At 43.2% G+C, this 18,005-nt stretch overlaps 1 protein-coding gene across 1 annotated transcript in view; it reads left to right on the top strand.

Moving 5' to 3' along the window:
• The window catches only part of LOC124606012, a 532,599-nt gene that overhangs the window by 258,265 nt on the left and 256,329 nt on the right, over positions 1 to 18,005 (top strand). Inside the window, exon 10 of the mRNA XM_047137975.1 lies at positions 10,242 to 10,397. Coding sequence (XP_046993931.1) covers positions 10,242 to 10,397 — 156 coding nt within the window. The remainder of the gene's footprint in view (positions 1 to 10,241; positions 10,398 to 18,005) is intronic.

The raw sequence follows: 18,005 nt of genomic DNA, 5'->3' as shown, positions 1-18,005 counted from the left end.
TGAGAGATGGCATTGGGGAATCAGTGGAGGAGAAGTTGATCCTAGTGTGTATCGTTTCGGTATAATAACAGTCAGTCCGTACCACATTCCTTCGCGTTCCTATCACCAAAGATATGATTTCCCATGAAACTGTCCTTTACCATTAATATCTGATAAATCATAAATATGTCTCTGGCTTTACATTGTCTAAGCTTCTTAGTTCTCATAACACGAAATTAATTATAAGTTCGAGTTCTTTCAATATCTGTTCAGCACAGATTTAGTCTTTTAACGGGCACTATATCTCACGTCTCGTTTATTAGCAGAATCGCCTTGACAACGATCGGCAAAGATATTAGAATGATAAGGTCCAACTATTTTCTCTCCCAATATATCAAAATAATAAAAATGGCTCTGAGCACTATGGGACTTAACATCTATGGTCATCAGTCCCCTAGAACTTAGAACTACTTAAACCTAACTAACCTAAGGACGTCACACAACACCCAGTCATCACGAGGCAGAGAAAATCCCTGACCCCGCCGGGAATCGAACCCGGGAACCCGGGCGTGGGAAGCGAGAACGCTACCGCACGACCACCAGCTGCGGACTATCAAAATAATATATTATCCATCACTCCACTGTCTAATCCAGTTATCAGAATGATATTTCATAAGGGCTTACAATCCATAACTTCCGACTACCACGGAAGACTGCGAACATGCACCATTGAGAACAAAGACTCAAGAGAGCTAACAATGCTGCGCATTTTGTTTGTATATTATATTCGAAACAAGACGCAGCTCTGTTATATCTTCCTTGGATTCCCTTTGTACTACTTTGCGTTACTCTATTTCAAATATCTACTCTTTGTAAAATTTTATCTAACTATTACTTCGAAATACAACTACCGTTTTTTGGCTCTTGGGTCATTTCGTACTGAATTTAATATTCGTTTCTGAACACCCACTCTCGAAAGAGCGGTTACAACTAACACGTCCCTTCTTGGTGTCACGGGATCTCAGCTTTTCGCCCCTGCCCGCCAGATCACCAGACTTGTCGCCAATCGAAAATGTGCGCGATAGAGAGAAACGACAACTGCAGCGCTGTGACTCGATGCCGACTGCTACACATGAACTTTGGAACCAGATGAATGCAGCTTGGACGACAGGATGCCATTCGCGCCTTATATGCGTCGATGCCACCACGAATGGAGCAGTTTATCAGGATCCATGGCAGACCCTCTGCCTACTAGGCAGCAGGACACGTGCTGGATCGAGGTGCCTCACTTTCTGCATAACACGCTAATGTACATGTCCGGTGAATATGATTGTTCTATCTCTAGTCGTTCAAGATGTTCTGCTTTAACTGAACGTGAGTCCACATTAGCTTCTTATAGTACATAGGCTGCATGACGTAGTGAAGACCCCAACACCGCTACAAAAGCTCTTTCTCCAACGTCATCCTATACATCCCAGAGTCTGCAAAAAAAGTGAGATGAAGAAATGAAATGAAACTTCACGAGTTGCGAGGGTATGTGATGTTAATTCCGTGATTACAAAATCGAGCCAAATTCACAAAGATGCTGACCGACCATTTATCAATATGACACTGCCCACTCTGGTCTAGATGAAAGCACTGATTCGGTTGGAAAAGGGTGTCATACAGCCGTTATTCCTTCTCTTGAGGCAAGCAAGCCCAAAACTGTTGTAACTGGTCAGTGATATCCCGGATATAGACACAGGGACAGAGTTGACATATTGTACATGAGAATCTCGAAGGCTGTGAGAGTACTTCAACATCATGCAGACAGTGTATATGATACGTCATACGCGACACGATCAAAAACTAACCAGAAATTTTTAGTTTTGAGGACTTCATACATCCGATTTTAAAAACTCTTTTACTTTGTTGATACACATGTTCCTGATGAATGTTTGCATTTTCAGCTGTTTTCAACATTTAGTTTCTTGTTGACCGTTGAAAATGGCTCAAATGGCTCTGAGCACTATGGGACTTAACTTCTGAGGTCATCAGAACTAAGAACTACTTAAACCTAACTAACCTAAGGACATCACACACATCCATGCCCGAGGCAGGATTCGAACCTGCGACCGTCGCGGTCGCGCGGTTCCAGACTGTAGCGCCTAGAACCGCTCGGCGAGTGCTAGGCGAAAGTAAAAACACTTACGAAAAATATGGATAAAATAATTTGCATTTTGATTTGAAAATGTCATAAAGTGCAGCACCCCACTCTAAATGTTGACTACCAGCCCGGTTAGCCGTGCGATCTCACGCACGGCTTTCCGAACTGGGAAGGAGCACCTGGTCCGCGGCAGGAATCCGCCCGACGGACTTGTGTCAGGGTCCGGTGAGCCAGCCAGTCAGTCGATGGTTTTTAGGCGGTTTTCCATGTGCATCGGCGAATGCGGGCTGGTTCCCCTTCAAAGTATTCCGCCGCAGCTACATTACGTCGGGGATTGCTGCGCATACGAGTTCTCCACGTACGCGTACACCACCATTACTCTACCACGCAAACATAGGGGGGGGGGGGGGAAGGGGTCCACCGGGGAACGAACCGCACAATAACCCTGAAAGAGTAGTTCGATGTGGGGCGGCGGAGGAGTGAAGTAGACTGCGTTAGTCGTCGTGGGGTTGTGGACCACTGCGGCTGTGGCGGGGACGGAGCCTCTCCGTGGTTTCTAGGCCCCCGGTCAGCACACAATACAATACTATACTATGAATAAGACAAGAGCTTACGAGTGGTATAAACGTTTCAAAGAGAGTCGAGAAGACTGAAGATGACGACCGCCCTTGACGCCCTAGCACATAAATTACTGTCGAAAATGATGAAGAAGTAAATAAAATGGTTGTGGAAGATCGCCGAATCACCATCAGGAAGATTTGTGATAATGTGGGCATATCCTTCGACTCATTCCAAGCAATTATTTTCTGATTCTTTGGACGTGAAACGTGTAGCAGTAAAGTTTGTTCCGAAACTGTGGAATTTCGACCAAAAACGACGTCGTAGAGTCATCGCTCAGAAATTGCTGAATGAAGTCGACAACGATCTAGAACTTCTAAAGAATGTTTTAACAGCTGATGAAACCTGGGTATACGGGTATGACGTTAAAACAAAGGCCCAACCATCCCAATGGAAACTGCCTGGCAAGCTAAGACCGAAAGTATGAGGAGTTCGATCATAGGTGAAAATTCTTCTGTTTTCTTCGATTACGGTGGGATAGTGTAACATGAGTTCCTGCCTTATGGTCGCACGGTCAGTAAGGACTACTAGCTGGAGATATGCACCGTTTGCGTAAAGCAGTCCAAAGAGAAGGACCTGAATTGTGGAAAAGCACTCGTGATAATTGCATATCGATAATGCTCCCGCTCACACCTCAAATGGTTGTTCGCAATTTTTTTTGGCAAAAGAAAACAGTTATGTTGCCTCAGCCACCGTATTCTCCGAACATTGCCCCATGCGACTATATTCCTGAGGCTGAAGGAAACCATGAAAGGACGCCGTTTGACACTACCTGATCAAAACAGAATCTCTGAAGAAGTTGAACACCATACCGAAAAATGAGTTCAAGAAGTGCTTCCAAGATTGTAAAAAACGCTCACACAAGTGTATTTTATCTGAGGGGGAGTACTTTGAAGGGGAGGAAGTTGATGTTGATGTCCTTATTGTACAGTACGGCAATCCTCCTTTGTGGTGGTCAGACGTCGTAAGCCCCAACCTCCACAAGGAGCATGCCTGAGCTCACGTACCCAGGCCGTTCAACATCAGGCCATTCCACTCGTCGTCAGTTACAGTACTGATTCAAGAGGGATGTGTGAGGAGACACGGAACGGTATTTCTGTGTTCTCGTAACAATTTGAGCGCAAATTTTAAATTCCGGGAACTTTTGGATACCACCTCGTAAATCTAGTCCTATGGAAAATATGTCCAAACTAATACGCTAAGTAAATGATCGTTCAACCGGTATTCGTTCATCGTTCTGCGATCTTTATAGAGTTGGATTAATGAAAGAGATGCAGGAATTTAGAAAAAACACTGTGGTTCGTCCAGTTTCTTTATGTAGGCCTAGAACGTCACAGAAATGCACCTCTATCGGGAGACGGCACGAGAGAGACGTTGTGGACCGTGGAAAATGTACTCTCAAAATTCCGAGAATCCGCGTTCCAGTTCTAGTCAAGAAATATATTAAAACTTCCTGGCAGCTTGAATCTGTGTTGCAGGCCGGAACTCGAACCCGGAAGGGGAGAGGTGATGATGATGATGTTGTTTGTATGGTGCTCAACATCGTGGAAACTCAAACACCCAGATTCTGGACGGAGAAAATCGCCGACCCGCCGGAAACCGAAACTGGGATCCCGTGATCCAGAGCCCCTAGACGACGAGCTGCGGACTAATGGGAGAGGTACTGACCGAACTGAAGCTGTGAGTCGTGTCTGGGTATCTCGGTTAGTAAGAGCATTGCCCCCCAGGGTCAAGGCTCCAGGTTCGGGTCTCGCCCTGATGCGACGTTTTAATCTGCCAGGAAGTTTCAAAAGAGAGCACTCTCCGCTACAGAGTAAAAGATTCATTTTGGACGAAGCAAATTCCTTCGTCCAACATATATCTTTCGTAATGGGTAACAGAAGGCATACGCGTACTTCAAATGATAGACGAATGAATGAAGTACAAAGCGTTCAGATAAACTCAGGACTGAAGAAATATACGACACTTAGGAATGAAATAAACATAAAGTGCACCAAAGTCGAGGCGAATTGGCTGCGGAAAAAAATGAAGTAATCGAAAAAGAAGTGGTTGTCTGAAGGGCTGATACAACATGTAGGACAGTTAAAATAACCTTTGGTGAAATTGAAAGCGAGGATGTCAACACTAAGAGTGCGATGGGAATTTCAGATGAAAAGAGTACATTGAAGACTTCTGTGAAGTGAATGACTTGTTCAGATGACACGATTGAGAGAGAAATGGAAGAGCACGGGGGATCCAATATTAGAGTTTAATACAGTTTTGGAAGACTTGCGATCAAATAAGGCAGATGGGATCGATAGCTTTAGATAGGAATTTTTGAAATCATTGGGAGATACGGGAACCAAGATACTATTCTAGGTAGTGTGTAGAATTTCTGAGTATGGAGACATACCGTCATATGTCCGGAAAAATATCATCCACAAATTCCCGAATATAGCAAGAGCAAATAAGAGCGAGGCGTATCACACAATTAGCTTAACGGCCCATGCAGCCAATTTGCTTACAATGACAATATACAGAAGATTACATAAGAAAATTGATAATCAGCTTATATTTCGGAAACGTAAGGGCACCAATTACTTTGCAATTGATAAAGGAAGTAAGACTCGGAAAAAATTAAGACACATTCAAAGGAATTCTCGATCTAGAATAAGCGGTCGACAATGTAAAATGCACAAGATGCTACAAATTCAAAGAGGAGTAAGTTATAGATAATAAAAGATAATATACAATATGTACAAACGAATGGAAGATCAAGAACGAAGTGCTCGGGTAAAAAGAATCTAGGACAAGGCTATAGTCTTTAACCCCGACTATTCAATCTATGCATCGAAGAAGCAATAACGAAAACAAAATAAATGTTCACGAGCGACATACAGATTCAGAGCGAAAGAAAATAAATATCAGGACTCGAAGAAAGATGAAAGTTATGAAGAGTAACAGAAATGACATTAACGATAAACTTAATGTCAAAATTTGTGATCATGAAGTAGACAATGTTACAGAATTCTGCTGCCTTGGAAGCAAAGTAACACATGACGAACGAAGCAAGACACAAAATGCTGACTAGGACAGTAAAAGAGGACTCTGCAGGCCAAGAGAAGTCTGCTAGTATCAAAAAATGGGTCAAATGGCTCTGAGCACTATGGGACTCAACTGCTGAGGTCATTAGTCCCCTAGAACGTAGAACTAGTTAAACCTAACTAACCTAAGGACACCACAAACATCCACGCCCGAGGCAGGATTCGAACCTGCGACCGTAGCGGTCTTGCGGTTCCAGACTGCAGCGCCTTTAACCGCACGGCCACTTCGGCCGGCTGCTAGTATCAAACATAGGCCTTAATCTGATGATGAAACTTTGTAGAATGCACGTTTGGAGCACAGTTGTATATACAAGTGGACCATGGACTGTAGGACAACCGCGAAAGAAGTGAATAGAAATGATAGTGATGCGGTGCTATAGAAGATATTGAAAGTTAAATGGAACGATGAGGTAGGCAATGATTATGTTCTCCGTAGAATCCGCGAAGAAACAAATACACTGAAGCACCAAAGAAACTGGTATAAGCATGCGTATTCAAATACAGAGATACGTAAACAGGAAGAATACGGCGCTGCGGTCAGCAACGCCTGTATAAGACAACAAGTGTCTGGCGAAGTTGCTAGATCGGTTACTGCCGCTACAATGCAAGTTTATCAAGATTTAAGTGAGTTTGAACGCGATGTTATAGTCGGCTCACGAGCGATCGGACACAGCCTCATCAAGTTAGCGATGAAGTGGGGATTTTCCAGTTCGAACATTCCACGAGTGGACCGTGAATATCAGGAATCCGGTAAAACATCAAATCTCCGGCGTCGCTGCGGCCGGAAGAAGATCCTGCAACAACGGGACTCTCGACGACTGAAGAGAATCGTTCAACGTGACAAAAGTGTAACCCTTCCGCAAATTGCTGCAGACTTCAATGTTGGGCCATCGACAAGTGTCAGCGTGAGAACCATTCAACGAAGCATCACCGGCATGGGCTTTCGGAGCCGAAGGCCCACTCGTGTACCCTCGATAACTGCACGACACAACGCTTTACGCCTCGCCTGAGTCCATCAATACCGACATTGGACTGTTGATGACTGGACACATATTGCCTGGTCAGAGGAGACTGGTTCAAATTGTATCGAGCACATGGATGTGCATGGGTGTGGAGACAACCTCATGAATCCATGGACCCTGCATGTCTGTAGGGGACTGTTCAAGCTGGTGGAGGCTCTGTAATGGTGCGGGGCGTGTGCAGTTAGAGTGATATGGGATCCCTGATACGTCTAGATACGACTCTGACGGGTGACACGTACGTAAGCATCCTGCCCGATCACCAACATCCATTTATGTCCATTGTGCATTCCGATGGACTTGGGAAATTCCAGCAGAACAATGCGACATCACTCCACATGTCCAGAATTGCTACAGAGTGGCTCCAGGAACACACTTCTGACTTTAAATACTTCCGATGGCCATCAATCTCGCCAGATATGAACATTATTGAGCATATCTGGGATGCCTTACACTTGCAACGTGCTGTTCAGAAGAGATCTCCAATTTTACGGATTTATGGACAGCACTGCAGGATTCGTGGTGTCAGTTCCCTCCATCACTAATTCAGACATTACTCGAGTCCATCCTACTACGTGTTGCGGCACTTCTGTGTACTCGATATTAGGCAGGTGTACCAGTTTCTTTGCCTCTTCATTCCGATACCAGAAAACATGGAAGACACTGACAGGAAGATCATACAGGATGATAGGGTATGTGTAATGACAGCAGAGAATAACTTCCTTGCTCTTAGAGAGAGCTGTAGAGGGTAAAAACTGTAGGAGAAGACGGAGATTGGACTAAATCCAACAAATATTTGAGGACGTAGGGGAGACACGTGTAATGACATTAGAGAATAATTTCCATGGTCTTAGAGGAAGCTGTAAATGGTATAAATTGTAATGGAGTACGGAGATTGGAATACATCCAACAGGTAATTGAGGACGTAGGCCGCAAGTACTCCTCTGAGATGAAGACGTTGGAACAAGAGAGGAATTCTTGGCGGACCGCATCGGAGCAATCAGAAGACTGATGACTTTAAAAAAGACATAAATAAAGATGACCACTACGATTGTATTAGAGCGAGGGGTTGAGTAGAGCTAAATAAAAACAACTACATCTACTAGGAATACTGAGGGGTTGAGGAGAGTTGAATAAAAACTACTACATCTACGGCATCTAGTAAATGCAGTCTTCCCGAAAGCACATTGAATCTTCAGAGTTTCCAAGAAAAAACAAAACTCATTGGCGTTTTGGAAAATTTCTCAGTCTTCCGACAATTTGGCTGCAAACCACGTGTAACGAGACATTTTCGTAAATATCCTGCCGAAAACTGGCGAAGTACGATTGAATGTATTTTGATAGCATCTTCATGAGAAGCAGTTTCTCGTTCGTTGTCAGTCAAATACGAAGACGTGTGAAGGCTCTTGATAAAGTTTTTATATTGCCTATAGAAATAAAAGTAGCATGATATTTATTGTAATAATAAACATTAGTAAACAGCAAAAAATATTGAAAATTCAATTACGTTTATGCAGATACAGCTGTCTCCTTATTATATTACCTTTGAAATATAACATGAGCGAAATAATATCACTAGTGTTGGAAAAATATAAATTTACAATAAAGGATGAGAGGGTTTCGATTCAGCGATCCCCCGATTACGGAGCTTGAACGCTAACAGCATAACTGGCACCATGTCGTACTTAGGGGCGCAACGCACCGGTATATCACTGACGTTTAAAATTTCTCTTCTGATTTTCTCGAAATCGCCTAAGTAGTACGCCTTACTACTTGCACTCTACGTTGTCCTTATGGAATACTAAAAGTGTACGAAGTTCGATGTAAATCCGTGACCCGAACATCACGACCTCCCCTTGTGAGTATACGGAATGAAATTTGCAAACACGTTATGGCCTGGTATCGGTATGTCACCTGTTTACTATCCTCAGCAATTCTGCTGTGCCATTGAGCACTTTCATTCATCGGCCGCCAGAGTATACAACTATTCATTTTGCGTCAAAACCTGTATTAATGTCAATTCGTACATCTCCTTTGTGGTACAACACAGTTTTTTTTTTGTCTTACAGTACATCTAGATGTGAAGGGTAGAGTTGTAGTGTAGTGTGGTCAGGTCTTGTGGTGCTGCTGCTGATTAGATTAGATTAGATTAGTACTTGTTCCATAGATCATGAATACGATACTTCGTAATAACGTGGAACGTGTCAGGTTAATAAAATGTGTCTATACAGATATTACATTACACAAAATATTACATGAGACTTAATGTTTTTTATTTATTTATTTTTTGGGTGGGGGTGGGGAAATTACCCACTTACTATATCCAAAAAATTAACTAATGAGTAGAAGGAGTTGCCATTCAGAAATTCTTTAAATTTGCTTTTAAATTCTATATGGCTATCTGTCAGACTTTTGATGCTATTAGGTAAGTGGCCAAAGACATTTGTGGCAGCATAATTTACCCCCTTCTGAGCCAAAGTTAGATTTGACCTTGAGTAGTGAAGATCATCCTTTCTCCTAGTGTTGTAGCCATGTACACTGTTATTACTTTTGAATTCGTTCGGATTGTTAATAACAAATTTCATAAGTGAATATACAGGGTGTTACAAAAAGGTACGGCCAAACTTTCAGGAAACATTCCTCACACACAAATAAAGAAAAGATGGTATGTGGACACGTGTCCGAAAACGCTTAATATCCATGTTAGAGCTCGTTTTAGTTTCGTCCACCTACGCTCAATGGAGCACGTTATCATGATTTCATACGGGATACTCTACCTGTGCTGCTAGAACATGTGCCTTTACAAGTACGACACAACAAGTGGTTCATGCGCGATGGAGCTCCTGCACATTTCAGCCGAAGAGTTCGTACGCTTCTCAACAACAGATTCGGTGACCGATGGATTGGTAGAGGCGGACCAACTCCATGGCCTCCGCGCTCTCCTGACCTCAACCCTCTTGACTTTCATTTATGGGGGCATTTGAAAGCTCTTGTCTACACAACCCCGGTACCAAATGTAGGGACTCTTCGTGCTCGTATTGTGGACGGCTGTGATACAATACGCCATTCTCCAGGGCTGCATCGGCGCATCAGGGATTCCATGCGACTGGGGGTGGATGCATGTATCCACGCTAACGGAGGACATTTTGAACATTTCCTGTAACAAAGTGTTTGTAGTCACGCTGGTACGTTCTGTTGCTGTCTGTTTCCATTCCATGATTAATGTTATTTGAAGAGTAATAAAATGAGCTCTAACATGGAAAGTAAGCGTTTCCAGACACATGTCCACATAACATCTTTTCTTTATTTGTGTGTGAGGAATGTTTCCTGAAAGTTTGGCCGTACCTTTTTGTAACACCCTGTATATATTGTGAATGTCTGGTCTGGTTGGGGCAGGCTGGCTGCGGGACCAAGAACACACGCCGCAGTCGGGCGCGTGCCTGGGTCTGCAGTGGGTGAGCTCGCCCAACCCGCAGGTGCCCAGCGGCCTCTACTGGCAGCGGCAGCGGTGCTCCGCCGTGGGCGGCTACGTCTGCAAGAGGAGCAACCAAGGTGAGCACGCGCCCGCTCCCCCAGCCCGTGAGTCCACGCCGCTGCCGAGAGACTGCGCATGCGCCGTGCCATTCGCTGACCTCCAGCAACCCCGAGGTACAACGACCGCACGCTAATAACAACCAACACACTCCCAACTGCTAGCCTGCAATTTCTCTCGAAATCGATAACTGTCCTGTAGAGAGCGTGTCTGATGAAGTACATGTGTAACGAAACGACCACGCATTACGCAGAATGGTCGCAGATCACGAACGCTCTGTCTAGCACAGCGTTTGACGAGTCGCATACTCGAATGAAATGTGTCTTCGCCTGCAGGCAGGTTCGCAGCAAAGCTCTCCCAGTAATTATTAATGGCTATGTTTCACATTTTGCAACAAAATACACGACGGCAAAAAATCACAACACCAAAATACAATTAATTCAGAATAATGAAATTTCTAGCATTTGTAGACTTAGAGAAAGCTTTTGGCAATGTTGACTGGAATACTCTCTCTCAAATTCTGCAGGTGGCAGGGTAAAATACAGGGAGCGAAAGGCTATTTACAATTTGTACAGAAACCAGATGGCAGTTATAAGAGTCGAGGGACATGAAAGGGAAGCAGTGGTTGGGAAGGGAGTGAGACAGGGTTGTAGTCTCTCCCCGATGTTATTCAATCTGTATATTGAGCAAGCAGTAAAGGAAACAAAAGAAAAATTCTGAGTAGCTATTAAAATCCATGGAGAAGAAATAAAAACTTTGAGGTTGGCTGATGACATTGTAATTCTGTCAGAGACAGCAAAGGACTTGGAAGAGCAGTTGAAAGTAATGGATAATGTCTTGAAAGGAGGATATAAGATGAACATTAACAAAAGCAAAACGAGGATAATGGAATGTAGTCGAATTAAGTCGGGTGATGCTGAGGGAATTAGATTAGGAAATGAGACACTCAAAGTAGTAAAGGAGTTTTGCTATTTGTTGAGCAAAATAACTGATGACGGTCGAAGTAGAGAGGATATAAAATGTAGATTGGCAATGGCAAGGAAAGCGTTTGTGAAGAAATTTGTTAACATCGAGTATAGATTTAAGTGTTAGGAAGTCATTTTTGAAAGTATTTGTATGGAGTGTAGCCATGTCTGGAAGTGAAACATGGACGATAAATAGTTTGGACAAGAAGAGAATAGAAGCTTTTGAAATGTGGTGCTACAGAAGAATGCTGAAGATTAGATGGATAGATCACATAACTAATGAGGAAGTATTGAATAGGATTGGGTAGAAGTTTGTGGCACAACTTGACTAGAAGTAGGGATCGGTTGGTAGGACATGTTCTGAGGCGTCAAGGGATCACCAATTTAGTATTGGAGGGCAGCGTGGAGGGTAAAAATCGTAGAGAGAGACCAAGAGATGAATACACTAAGCAGATTCAGAGGGATGTAGGCTGCAGTACGTACTGGGAGACGAAGAAGCTTGCACAGGATAGAGTAGCGTGGAGAGTTGCATCAAACCAGTCTCAGGACTAAAGACCACCACAACAACAACAGCAATGAAATTTTTGGAATACATTTGTCTAGGTGACATATTTAAACGATTAACATTACAAAATCACATCCACATCCACATACATACTCCGCAATCTACCATACGGTCCGTGGCGGAGGGTACTTCGTACCACAACTACCATCCCTGTTCCACTCCCAAACACAACGAGGGAAAAATGACTGCCTATATGCCTCAGTACGAACCCTAATCTCTCTTATCTTATCTTTGTGGTCTTTCCGCGAAATGTAAGTTGGCGGCAGTAAAATTGTACTGCAGTCAGCCTCAAATGTTGGTTCTCTAAATTTCCTCAATAGCGATTCACGAAAAGAACGCCTCCTTTGCTCTAGAGACTCCCACCCGAGTTCCTGAAGCATTTCCGTAACACTCGCGTGATGATCAAACCTACCAGTAGCAAATCTAGCAGTCCGCCTCTGAATTGCTTCTATGTCCTCACTCAATCCGACCTGATAGGGATCCCAAACGCTCGAGCAGTACTCAAGAATAGGTCGTATTAGTGTTTTATAAACGGTCTGCTTTACAGATGAACCACATCTTCCCAAAATTCTACCAATAAACCGAAGACGACTATCCGCCTTCCCCACAACTGCCATTACATGCTTGTCCCACTTCATATCGCTCTGCAATGTTACGCCCAAATATTTAATCGACATGACTGTGTCAAGCGCCATACTACTAATGGAGTATTCAAACATTAGAGGTTTCTTTTTCCTATTCATCTGCATTAATTTACATTTATCTATATTTAGGGGTAGCTGCCATTCTTTACACCAAACACAAATCCTGCCCAAGTCATCTTGTATCCTCCTAGTCACTCAACGACGACACCTTCCCGAACACCACAGCATCATCAGCAAACAGCCCCACATTGCTATCCACCCTATCCAAAATATCATTTATGTAGATAGAAAAAAACAGCGGACCTACCACACTTCCCTGGGGCTCTCCAGATAATGCCCTCACCTCCAATGAACACTCACCATCGAGGACAACATACTGGGTACACGTTAACATAAGCGTGAGATGAGCCATTGCAAATACGAAACTCTGGTACCTTAATAACGGGTGTAATCGTCAGACTGTTGAATGTAAGTATGCAAACGTGCATGCATTGTGTTATTCAGGTGTCGGGCATCAGTTTGTGAGATGGAGTTCCATGTTTGTTGCGCTTCGTCGGCCAATACAGGGACGGTTAATGCTGTTTGTGCATGAAGCTGGCGTTGTCGTCCGATGATATTCCATATGAACTCGATTTGAGACAGATCTGGTAATCGAGCAGCCCAAGGCAACATGTCCACACTCTATAGAGCACGTTGGCTTGCAACAAAGTTATGTGGACGGGCAAATCCTGTTGGGAAACACCTCCTGGAATGCTGTTCATGAATATCTGCACAACAGGTGGAATCACCAGATTGACGTACAAATTTACGGTTAAGGTGTGTGGGATAACCACAAGGGTGCTCCTGGTGTCATACTAAATCGCACTGCAGATGAAGTGTGCCTAGCACGCAGAGGGTTTGGTTGCGGGACGTCAATTGGACTACTCCTAACCAACACACAGCCATCACTGGCACCGAGGCAGAATCAGCTTTCATCAGGAAATATAACAGACCACCCTGCCCTCCAATGAGCTCTTGCTTGACCCCACTGGAGTCGCAGATGGCGGTGATTTGGGGTCAGTGGAATGCACACTACAGGGCATCTAGCTCGGAGGTGCCCTTGAAGTAACCGATTTGTAACAATTCATTGTGCCACTCTGGCACCATCTGCTGCTCAAATTGCTGCTGCAGATGCAGTACGATGTGGCAGGGCCATTCGCCGAAGACGGTGGTCTTCCTTCTCGATAGTGCCACGTTGTCTCCCGGAGCCCGGTCTCCTTGCCGCGGTACATTCTCCTTATCACCGGTACCAGCAATCACTTATAGTGGCTACGTTCCTGTCAAGTGTTTCTGGAGTATTCCAGAACAAACATCCAGTTTCTCATAGCCCTATTACATATTCTCGTTCAAACTCAGTGAGGTATTGATAATGACATCTTTGTTGCCGTAAAGGCATTCTTGACTAACATCAACTCACCACGTCCAGTCTCAAAGGCAACTAACCCTCACCACCGTTACGCCGTGTATTTAAGGCAAACCTGATTTGTTCCCTCACAGTTGCGCTACTAGCGCCACTCTTACGCTACTTTTGCCAAATTTAATAGACACCATCTTTCAGGTGTAGAAACATGCCTACCAACTTTCATGTCTGTCGCACAACTCGTTCTTGATGTTCGGTTTTTCATTTCGTCAGTGCACCTAATCGTTGTATTCGAATACGGCCATTGAAATCTAATTCAAGTAGACCTCTCAATGAGGAAAGTATCCACCATAACTTACCTTCAAACGAAGAGCTTTGCTCAAATAATCTTTTGGAAGCGCGTGTATGGTCATAGGGGAGACGTTGGCTAGTTGGCACATATTTTGGGTTTTCGATTTTTCTATTTTCTGCGCAATGCTTGGAGAGATTGTAATAAATGCGGCAGGTAGCTTGACATTGTGACTGCAGAATCATGCACGACCCATTAATTAAATAATGTTTAGGTAACCCCAAAAATACATTTTATAAAAAGAATGAGATTTTCACTCTGCAGCGGAGTGTGCGCTGATATGAAATTTCCTGGCAGATTAAAACTGTGTGCCCGACCGAGACTAGCAGACCGAGGTTCGCAGGAGAGCTTCTGTAAAGTTTGGAAGGTAGGAGACGAAATACTGGCAGAAGTAAAGCTGTGAGTACCGGGCGTGAGTCGTGCTTCGGTAGCTCAGTTGGTAGAGCACTTTCCCGCGAAAGGCAAAAGGACCCGAGCTCGAGTCTCGGTCGGGCACACAGTTTTAATCTGCCAGGAAGCTTCACATTTTATAAAAGTTTACATCTATTCAGGGTTAGTTGGCAAATCCCTAGAGGCTAGTTGGCGCAATCTGATTTGAATAGAGATACTTAGCCAGAAAACAGTAATATGCGAGGAATAAATTTTTCTTTAATCAAAACGGAGTAACTTCCTTTTCGAAGAATAAATTCTTCAAAACACAAATTCCTCTTGAAGAAATAATGCGTGAACAAAAGTAAATTCTGCTCGAATGTATAAACAGTACCATGAACTTAAATTTATGAGCAAACAATGGATTATTCAAGGACAATAAGTTCTGCTAACTGTTATAGCTACCTGTAGTTATTCAAAAAAGTTAGCTCATTTAAGTCTGCAGGCTTTCGTGGCCGTTGTCACTGAAGTTAAAATCTTCTGGGTTATTAGGCCGCGTCATGTTTCTTCTAAAATGTTTGACGTTTTATTAGGCCGCGTCATGCTTCTTCTAAAATGTTCGACGTTTCGACCCCTCTGCTGGGATCTTCCTCAGGATCTTTCGGTGTCCACTACTGCTGCTCTAGCAGTAGTGGACACCAAAAGATCCTGAGGAAGATCCCAGCAGGGGGGCCGAAACCTCGAACATTTTAGAAGAAACATGACGCGGCCTAATAACCCAGAAGATTTTAACTTCAAATTAGTTCATTGTTTTGAATCAATCGTGAATGTAGGAGTAGGGCGCTCGCGTATTTGAACAAATGGTTTAAATTTTTTTGCTCAATTTTACATTGTTCGTACCAAATTGAATAATCCTCGTCTGTCTATCTATCTCCAATTTTCCACTTTTCGACCATGGTGGAAACGAGACTCTCGTTGGCATCAGTTTCGACAAACTTTCCAGGCTACTGACGGGCATGATAGTTCACCAAACCAAAGCGATTTAAATGTATTCAGGCTATCAGGAGGCCCTTGAGAATCTGGGGCATTCCTTGTTGGCCTTTTTCGACGTGACCTGTTGGTATAGCTACGCCAACTGATCCTATAACTAACTATGCCAATTAGCCCCAAATCGATATGAAAAACAAAATCAGTACCACACAATGCCATATATCAGAAACAAAAGATTATGATAACATTCATGCAACCATAGTCATTCACTCTTTCGAAAACCGCCATCAGGAGCGCCTCAATCCGATGTACAAAAGAAAAAAATTACGACTAAAAAATTTGTCCAGTCCGAAAAACGATGAAACGGGGTCCTTGCTCTGTGAAGTTTCCAAACAAACTGAAGCATAACCGCAGCGCTGTAACACCACGGTGGCAGTCAACAGAAGCTGTGTGCTGCAAACTAGGTCGTCTAACCCTGGTTTTCCCCTCTAGCATGTATTTCTGGATTAATGACACCGACATCCTTCTCCCTACGTTTCTGTAATGAAAAAATAAATACAAACAACAAAGTAAAATTCTATTTTTAAAGAAATAATTGTTGATTAGCATGGGAAACAGATATTGTGAAATATACATATTTCATTAACAAAAACCCTTCGTCTGTCTGTGTTTCAGTATTTTAGGTTTTTATTCCCGATATTTATTTCAGAACGGAGCCCCATCATCAGATTCAAGATTCACGTTAGGCTTTTCGTGACGACCTGATGAACCAATCTGACCTGTATATTGCAAGAATATGCTTCGCTATTTGCCCGTTGGCGCAGTTCCCCAAGGTTCTTTTGTTTTCTTTGCACATGTTCGCCTACAAACTGAATTATGAAAGCACTGAAATGGATCACCTGTGAAGTAGATTCTCGCAATTTTTAGGTTTGACTGCTTGGCCAGGTAATAACGAAATGACTCAAGTGAATCTTGAAAGCCCTGAAGGTTGTGTTATCTCCTTCAAAAACTAGAAAAAAAAGAAAACAAAATACTTTCGACAGACGTTTATTCATAACCTACGTAAGAAAATTTTAATTGTGTTCTTTCATTTGTAATTTTTCTGACTCATAGAGACGAGACGGATGGAGAGGCGCATTGTCAATTAAATAAAATCGGTCGTCTCCGTTGAACTACAGAGTAGTGAAACCTCTACCCAACACTGTTTATGAAAGACAAACACACAGCTAGCGTAACTAGGAAGTATATGTGTCACTGCTGTTTGTTGCTGCCTTTTGACGGATAGTTACTTGTTAGTGTACGGCTACGTTCCACTACAGTGCATTATTGTGAATGCTGTTGTGCTTGTGTAAATTAGCTTATTTAGTCCTCAAGAAGTTAGCTGTAGTTGAGGCCTCACTTCGTTCTCAGTTGTTTGAAGAAAAGCATAAAGTGTTCGTTGATAAAATTTCCGAATGCCATATCCCTGCGATGAATAGTACACATGATTTAGTTAAAAGATGGCGTAGGACAGGTTCGCTTTCAAATGCAAAACGAAATAGGCAAGCTTCCTTTACGGCTCCACAGGCCTTTACCGATCATGTAAAGAGAATTATTGCCAGTCCAAAAAAATCAATATCCCATCAATTTGCTGTTAAATATAATTCTTACCTAAACTGAGGATGGAGGGTGGACAAAGGAAAGGAAAAGGAAGGAACTATTGATGACAGCTGCATCGGGACTTCGAGGAATCAGCGGCGACGTGTAAAAATTTGTACCTGACCGGAATTCGAGCCTAACTAGGCGGTTGTGTTAACCACTGCATCACACGGACACAGCCTTTATTCCAACGGTCGCGACCGTTTGTAGCTGTAGTTTATGACGGGTCATGGTCCATAGAATATAGGCCGGTGTGAGGTGGAGCGTACACAATTAAGTTAAGTAGTGGTTTTGACTTTGTACTTATGTATTGTTTGTGTTTTTCTTTTCTTTTTCGTTTGTAAATGTATAGCTATGGTGTTCTTTTAATCATTGGCAAGGGTCTTCTTAGGCATTTGTGGGTTTTATTGTTGTTCTGAAGAAGGTGTAGTTATCTACGCCGAAACCTGGGTTAACACTTAACACCAGGTACTTTTTTCGCAATCGAGGCGGGTTTTTAGTTTTTTAATATAAGTTCCCATCGGTCGCGAAATGGAAACCACAGTGAAAACCAGAAACATTTTATTTGCAACAGTTAGGTACACCTTCCACCTACTTCTCTACATAGTCGCAACTCCAACTTCGAGTTTTGTCGTAGTGTTGTATCAACTCTCCAATATCCTCGTCATAGAAAGCAGCTGCCTGTGCTTTCTGCAGCTCGCTGCCTGTG

The sequence above is a fragment of the Schistocerca americana genome, chromosome 3 (assembly GCF_021461395.2).
Source record: "Schistocerca americana isolate TAMUIC-IGC-003095 chromosome 3, iqSchAmer2.1, whole genome shotgun sequence".
Taxonomy (NCBI): Eukaryota; Metazoa; Arthropoda; class Insecta; order Orthoptera; family Acrididae; genus Schistocerca; species Schistocerca americana.
This window is presented reverse-complemented; position numbering and strand designations above follow the sequence as displayed.